Source organism: Zingiber officinale, chromosome 6B, assembly GCF_018446385.1.
Source record: "Zingiber officinale cultivar Zhangliang chromosome 6B, Zo_v1.1, whole genome shotgun sequence".
NCBI lineage: Eukaryota > Viridiplantae > Streptophyta > Magnoliopsida > Zingiberales > Zingiberaceae > Zingiber > Zingiber officinale.
Window position 1 is genome coordinate 337,217 of NC_055996.1, and position 8,112 is coordinate 345,328.

General features: G+C 36.0%; 1 protein-coding gene across 2 annotated transcripts; it reads right to left on the reverse strand.

Annotated features, from left to right (window-relative positions):
• Positions 1 to 729: 729 nt before the first annotated feature.
• On the reverse strand, positions 730 to 7,811 carry LOC121991639 (transcription factor TGA4-like). 2 transcript variants are annotated; one of them, XM_042545622.1, is made up of 10 exons: positions 7,652 to 7,811; positions 7,408 to 7,563; positions 5,477 to 5,642; positions 5,312 to 5,386; positions 4,522 to 4,581; positions 4,364 to 4,441; positions 4,215 to 4,281; positions 2,608 to 2,879; positions 2,045 to 2,281; positions 730 to 1,222 (listed from the first exon to the last, which is right to left on the reverse strand). In XM_042545622.1, exons 2-10 carry the CDS (start codon positions 7,500 to 7,502, stop codon positions 1,067 to 1,069), a joined length of 1,206 nt encoding a protein of 401 aa, XP_042401556.1. In that variant the 5' UTR covers positions 7,503 to 7,563; positions 7,652 to 7,811; the 3' UTR covers positions 730 to 1,066. The 2 variants fall into 2 exon arrangements, with proteins under 2 accessions (XP_042401556.1, XP_042401557.1); XM_042545623.1 differs by lacking the exons at positions 7,408 to 7,563; positions 7,652 to 7,811 and adding an exon at positions 6,602 to 7,037.
• Between the last annotated feature and the right edge of the window lie 301 nt (positions 7,812 to 8,112).

Here is an 8,112-nt window from a genome sequence, read left to right on the forward strand (position 1 = left end):
TGTACACTGAGCTACTTTTTTTTATTTTTAACTATGTTTTTATGTATCTTCTAAGAAGGTGAAAGTTTGAGAAGATAAAAGGACAGATACTCTATTGACATAGGAGTTATATCTAATGGATATTCTGTTATTAACTTTTTGGTTATGTTATATCAAATTCTCATATATCTAGTTTGGTTCTACATCTACTTATAAAAAAATAATTAATCAAACTAGGTAAGTCATCAAGGTAAATCGAGAAAAAGTCTAACATCATTTGATTGCATGCCCCATTTGAAAAAAAAATTCCTATAGATTCATCATAATTAAGGATTAAATCATGAATATTTAAATGATAATCTAAATACCTTTCCGCTGCACCATAGCTCACTTTATCAGGCCATCTACAAGTGGTAGCATTTGGGCAATTATTACTTTGTTGGATTGTAATTAAGCTATTGTCAACTTTAAAGCTCTGTGTTCTACTTGATGGCCATGGTAGAAATTCTGCTGCTGGAATCTTTTATTGGTTTCTGATTCCAATAAAGCTCTGTGTTAGATATGATTTTGACCATTAGCATGTTGAGCATCCCCAAGCATACTGGGTTACTCAAAAACACCTTCCTTGAACATATTAACTAGATAGCCTATAGTAATGTTCATATATCAAATTCACCTTATGCGTTATTTGTGTAGTGCTCATGCACATACAATTTTTAATTATTCGTCGCTGCTTCCAATGTAAACATATCCGATAACAAGCATTTTATATATACTGGGAAAGAGCTGTTTCTTCCTGATATGGAATACCAGTTCATGGGCAACTTAATGTCCTTATACTGAAAATGGAGCTGCAACAATAACAAATGGCATGTTCATAAACAAGCTACAGAACCATCAGATATATTTTTACAGATCATCTACACTACGGCACTTGTTGCAATTTGTGTTGTATATACTTGTTAGGATAATGATCCGGATGGAGGCTACGAACCATTTTGTTAATGTCCATTCCCTGGCCCAGTTCCAGTTGATTTGGTTTGCGATTTTTGAAATGACAATTCACCAATGGGATCTGATCTGATTTTTATGAAGCAGGTTTGCAAGGTCGAGCAGCCCATAATGAACTAAGGGCACGGAGTCGTTGGAAGTAGTCGCCCAATGCAAGCAAACCTCGCGCCGCCTGACGGGTTGTGAGGATACTGTGCATCTGCTGCAAAGTCTGCTGCCTCAGGTGGTCAGCCTGTATTGAATTTAGGAAAGGATGATTGATGGTCAGACTAATATTCAGGATGAACTCAATGGATTATAGAGAAAATGTCAAATATATTACAGTTGTTGGTGTTGATAAATTGCTTTTCTGTTTCATTTCTACAAACAACTCAAAAACAATAGTGCACCAATGAGAGAAATGGTTGAAAATTATCCAGTGTATATGGAAGTGCAAATTTGAAGTTTAAAATTGGTAGAGGAGAATAAATGGGTACCCGCCAGTTGCAACCCAACGCGGTGTCAAAAACTTGCTACTACAAAAAGCATAGATGCTCATATAGAAGAAAAGAGTTGACGGCGCTGAAACTTAATCTGATTGAGAAGGGATATGTTGTCCAGCAGTATAGATGATGGCTGTTGTATGAAGAACTCCAACTCCTCACTAAATTACCAACTTTTCATCCTAGGCCTGATTATAAATCTACTGTATTGTTGTTTTATCCTTTCAAATAGGAATACTCTTGAACAACCTTCAAGAACTTAGCATCCAACCCCATTTCTGTGGGACTTGTTTTAGACAACCAATACTCCAAATTGGACACAGACATTGCCGTTGGTCGCATACAAAGATTTTCACAAAGTCATATACCAGAAACATAGGCAAGGTATTGGTAGTCAAATCCAAGTACATAGTTAAGACTAAAATGACGTTGGTAAGTCATTCTTAAGCATTGCACTGATATATATTATTAAAAAACTCTGAAGTAGTAGAACACTGATGAATCAGAAAAAAAGAAAATAAAAATATGCATGGCAAGATAATTAAGAATGTGTTGGCAGAATTGTGTATCACCTGGTTCAGAAAGCTTACAAGAGCATCCAACTTTCCCATGGCATTTGCCATTTGTCCCATGTAACCCGAAACACAAGATGTGCCTAAGGAGTTACATGTTAGAGTTTCAGAAAGAGTTTGCTGAAGTTTTTCCAGTCCTTGAGACAGTGCATCTTCAGCTTGTTGTGAAGATAGCCGCAGGCTGCAGACAGCAGTCATTTGTTGCTCCGACAGAGGGTCAAGCTGTGGGTAGAGTGCCTGCAAACCAAGAATGAGATATTAGTACGAGGATAATGAAAATGGTTGTCTTGGCAAGTCAAAAGAAAAAAAGAATTTACAGCAAAATGATAGGAATCTGAAACTTAGTGTATTTTTTTGTTTTCAATTATGTCATTATATTGGAAATTTGGAATAGACCTAGTTTAGATTTAGATTGATGTATACTTTCAGCAGTCCCATGCTACATTTGAGTAGCCACTATGTTTCAAGGAATCACAGATCTTCATGCTGATATTGAAGTACAGTGTGCATGTGCAATCATAATGGAGGCTAGAATTTTTTTTTTTTTCAAATAATTCAATCACCTTCAGAAGCTCTGAGGGCCTAAATCCACCAATCCAAAGAAAAAATCTCTCAGTGGATGTTCTCCACATGCCAGACATAAGATAGAAGACATCAGAGTTAGCAGCTTTGGATTTTATTTGGAAAAGATTATCATAATGTCTCATTCCACTCTCAACAAGCATGTGAAGCTCCAAATCAGACATATTTGCCTGCAGTGCAGCTCTAAGTTCACATGTTTGTCGATTTTGTTCTTCAACCCAGTGTCCATATTCCATTTCAAAAGCAGCAATCCCTGGAAAGCAAACAAGAATTGCACCTCAGGTTATAGGTACTAAGAAATCAAAAGATCAAAGAATAAAGAAGAACAAACCTACAAATAGTTATGCCGCCCAAGGGTAGAAATGTCATAAATTTGTGACAAGTTTATCATAGAAGAAAGAGGATGTAATATATTGTGAATGGAAGATGAATTCAACTATGCAATATTTTATAGTGTCACAACCTTTTCAAACGGGAGAACTAACCCCTATCATAACTTGGTAGCTCTAACCATTCATCCAAAATAATAATACTTCACTCATATAAGTTTGTAAAACCCATTCACCAATCAACAACTATTCATGTAGGTCAAAATCAAAATGCCATAACCTCCTCTGCCTAACAGGCTTCATGTCCATGTCAATACCCAAAGTCCAACTGAGAATCAAGAATCATCCCTAATTGCAATTGAAGGCACATAAGTTTAACCACCTTACCATGCCCAGCATAAACCGGGCTCTGATATCAAATGTCACAATTTAAACAACCCAGAAATTCATCATGCGTACCACATGCTCTGGTTGCCTAGGAACAAATTGTTAGTACTTTATTCATATAAGCCCACAAGACTCTTCTGGTGGCCCATAACTAGACATCTAGGACTAAATTAAGGTGTCCCATATTGTCCATATTATTTTTAAAACACTAAATCTATATTTATAGGTTTCTGTGCTATTTCATTATATTCAATAAATGGTAGTTTCTTCATCCAACTCATATCATGGTATGCATTTTTAAAAATGAATCCCTGGAACATTATGCACAATTCATTCAAGTACTAGCATCAGCTTAAACATTGGAAAGAGTAAAGGTCGGATGATAATGATTTGGCATCTCTATGTGCAAAAAAAAATAGAAGAAGAAAGCACAGATTTATCTAGTATTGCTAAAAGTGCAACCAAAAAAATGAACCATAGTATGGTTCAACATAAACTAAAAGATCTAGTGAACTATGATAGTAAGACTCTTCCACCACTTCTACACCTGTCTCTAAGACATCCAACATACAATATGAACATCATCATGCTCAAGAGATTACGTATCATAAACTTTAAAAGGAAAAAAAAGGTATCAAACATCTAAAAAAGAGGGCCAGGTGTCCAAGTATTTCTACCCTTCATTCACAATGTTAAGATTTCTTAAAAGAAAACGTCTGAGACATCTAGACTCATGCCATGTTAGATACAAGTACCTATCATTATCAACATATCGGTGCAAAATGATTATTTCAAGAAATTGTTGGGATTTCTTTTCCTTTCCTTGATGACTTAGTGTAAAGAAGAGAGGAAAACAAGATTCAACATCGTACCTATATTGACGCTTCCAGGCACCCCAAGGGGTGATCCTCGCATATTCCCACCTATTGTGTACATACCCTGAAGTAAAGCAACAATTTGTTCATCAGCTGACATGGACAAGATAAGATTTCTGCTCATCATGAAGGTGTAGCATTTCTACCAAGTGTCTGCCCTTCTCAACCTCCTGTTCTAGTTGGGTGAGTTTTAAACGACTTGACTCTAACTCCTGAACATAAGCCTGTCAAAGAATGTGCTTGAAGATCAGCATATTAAACCTGACTTTAATAGTCAGTTAAAAGAAATCACTTTGCTAAGTACCTTTTTCCGCAGTCGACTTTTTCGAGCAGCCACTCGATTTTGTGCCAGCCGTCTCAATACCTATAAATGTCATTTATTAAACTAAGGGCCCATATTAATTGCAGAACATTTCTGAAACACATTACTAAATGCAATCCATACTTTCAGAGTCTACTTAATTAACAGAGTTGAACGTGGCTCACTGAGATGATTGGGGTTTCATATAAGAAGATAAATCTCTGATCAAATATGAACAGTCATGCCATACACCAGATTAACAAAATAAGGAGCAATAGTGTGTTTCAAATATAAACCATTTAAGGTAACTGAAACAAAAAATTCAACCAACTTAAAATAATTATAATTCAGTTCATGATAGGATATCTCAAACCATCAACCGTTGGAATTTCACGAGTTTTCTAAGTCTGGAATGTATATGTGTGCTTCCATTGGTTATCACTAATAAAATTGCCTCACAAATTAAGTTTCAATCAGATATAAATCCACTTACTACCTAGGTCAGTATTTCTTATTTTCCACATGCAAAAGTCTTCAAGAGGTTGGTATAGATCGCTTAGTTTGACATGTGATATCAAAATTTAATTTCTGGTAGTAACAAGAATATTGAAGATTTTGTGAAAAAGGATACTTTCTGCACGAATTTACAGCATGACAATCACATTAAAATGACTTAGGAAACAATTACTGATGTCATGTTAGTCAAGATTGAGAAAAATAAATTAATAAAACTACCACAGAATTGATAGGAGTAAAAAAAAAAATCTCATAGGCATTTTAATATTTTATGTACCTTATCTGAAGTCTTGTTTTCTTTATGGTCATATTTCTTTGGTTTTCCTAGTGCCTTGAGAGGAATATCTTCTAGCTACATAAGAATACAAATAACCAATCAGAACTAGTGCGACATTAGTAAAGGTTGTAATTGGAACAAGATATATATGCTGCAGATATCAACCAAATAGTCAATTCGCATATCTGACTCCATAACAGTTGAAGCGCATGTATTTTGACTACTATCAGCTTTGAATGAGTCCTCCCACATGCCAATGTGGTGATTTTCTTCACACATGCCCATCCTACTTGAGGCTCGAAATGGAGATATATGGCTCCTACTGTTTGCACTGAAAGGATAAGAAGATTATTCCAATGGAATGCACAGCAGTTAGAAGTCAAACAATTTATTGATTAAGGAAGTGTTTCCTAGAGACACAATGTTCAATTTATTGCATCAAGGCTTTGAATCATGCCAATAAAAGTAAATATAACAATCATCCTCACTCCATTAGTGTCTAATTGGTAGCCAAACATAAATAGTAAGTAATGGATAAGAGTATCATACTTCTTTAGCACTCCAAACAGTTCTAAGTACAACAACCCACTTTGTATAAATGGCACAACACAAATTTGCTTGACAAACTCATTGAACAGAAATGAATCCAAGCCCCAAGATTACTTAACAAATCCATCTTCACTCCTGGGATCTTATAGCTGAGTATGCATAACTTTTAGAGAAATAACCGTTATGGATCAATATCTCCAACCCCTATTTAAGATCATTTCATTCTGCAGAGAAAAATTATTAGGATTTAGGCAAATCCCCATAATTATTCCTGTCAACATACTTCAGGATTGTGTCACGAGAAGCTTTTATAAAACTAAACCATATGTTAGATCAATCTGTCACGCGAAACTAGGCATGCAAAGTAATCGTATATCTTCTTCATTCTTCCTTTATAAACAATAAAAAATCGAACACCAGGGAGATATTATTGTTTCATCTGAATTACTCAAATCCTTCTAAGGCGAAATCAGAGTTTTGATTACTTCCTTTATCTACAAAAGGTTAAAAAAAAAAACACAAGAGCAGTGCTGAACTCAGAGTACAAGCAAATTTCTGTTCACGTTCTCTACTGACAAAACTCATCCAAAACAGTATTTTTACGTTTCACTCTTATTTAAGTAAGAAAAAAAAAGGATTTTTCCCGTTCAACAGAGAGATTCCAGCTTCACAAGCAGCAGCGACCAGGAAACAAGCATATCACCTACGACGAAAAGACAAAAAAAAAAAGAACGATCTAACCTTGAGGTCCAGAGTTGAGCCGCCTATTCGCAAACTATTGCCTCGGAATGAAGCGCACAACCCTAACCCCGAAGCCCGGTAGGGAAAGCCCGCAGCCGCCATTCCTCCCTCCCTCCCCGCCCCTTTATCAAGAGGGAGAGAGAAAGAGAGAGGCTTAGAAGCAGTTTAGTAGACGGAAGTGGAGATTCCCGGAGGTCGAGTTCCGTCCCTTCTCAGTCCTCCACCGTTATTTTTTAATGGTGGGTCGCGGGAAAGCGGAAAGAGTGTGCGACAGTCGGGCGTCTCGTTATCCTGCTCCATCGGGACACCAGCGGTGGCTGTCGGGCACAACTCCGGTGCACTTACCTTCCCCAAATGCACCTAAATTTTTTTTTTCTCGTCTCCCTCTCTCACTCTCCACTTTACCTTTTTCCTAACCATCCTCACAAGTTTAAAATTATGAAAAAGGCCCTCCCTCTAAACGATAGTCTCCTTTTGCGCAACATAATATGACACAGATTTTAAACTTTTAGGAATGTTTTTGAAAGTTTTGTGAGGAAAGTTAAAAAGGAAAGTAAAGTCGATGGCGAAATTCAAATTTTCCCATGCGATATTGACAGCGCAATGTCGACCACTCCCATTATAATGCCCGCAATGATGATGATAATTTTTATTTTCAATTTTAAAAAAATGGTGAAATTTTCATGAATTATTCTAGCTTATTTTTGAAATAATAAATTATAGCAAAAAAAATCACTTATTTTTATTTATTTTAAAAACAAGAATAACAACAACAACACCAGAAACAAGAAAAAGAAATTGCTTACCAAGATCCTACATGGTGCAAATTGTTTTCAAAGTAACCAAGGTAAAGCTCCATTATATCTTCTTTTTGCTGTTGTTGATCCTTGTAAAGGTTCATGGCTGAATCATTTCAGAGCTCCATCCTTCATGCTTCTCTCTCTCTCTCTCTCTTTGTTGCTCTGTGTTCACGGGGAGATTAATAAGATGTATGTGTACTTGTAAAATATATTTAAGATAAATTTCTCTTGAGGAAGGAATGAGCCATACCTCTCTTTCTTTGTCAAGGAATTCGAAGCCTAATAATCTTAAGATCGATGGAGAGAATAATTAAAACTAGCCCTCAAGCTCAAAGTTAGGAAGGAAGGAAGGAAGCAAGGTGTTAAATGGAGAACAACCAAGAGATAAGCTTCACGGTGGGCATACCTTTTAAGTAGCTGCCATCCACTAAACCTTTATGGATTAAGCATTAAAAATGTTTTTAAAAGAGCATGATGCATTAATCATGCTCCTGATGGGGCTATAAAAGCAGAATCAACTTGACTGGTGCTTTACATGATAATCCTAGATTAGCATTCTTTTTGTTTTTTTTATCTAAGTAAAGTAAAGCAAGTTAAGTGACGACAAATTTTAATTCAGGACTAAGGAATCAAAGGCACAATAGAATGAGTTGTGAGGGCATTGTTTTCATAGACTTTTAATTGATCAGTATGATCATGGAATAAAACTTG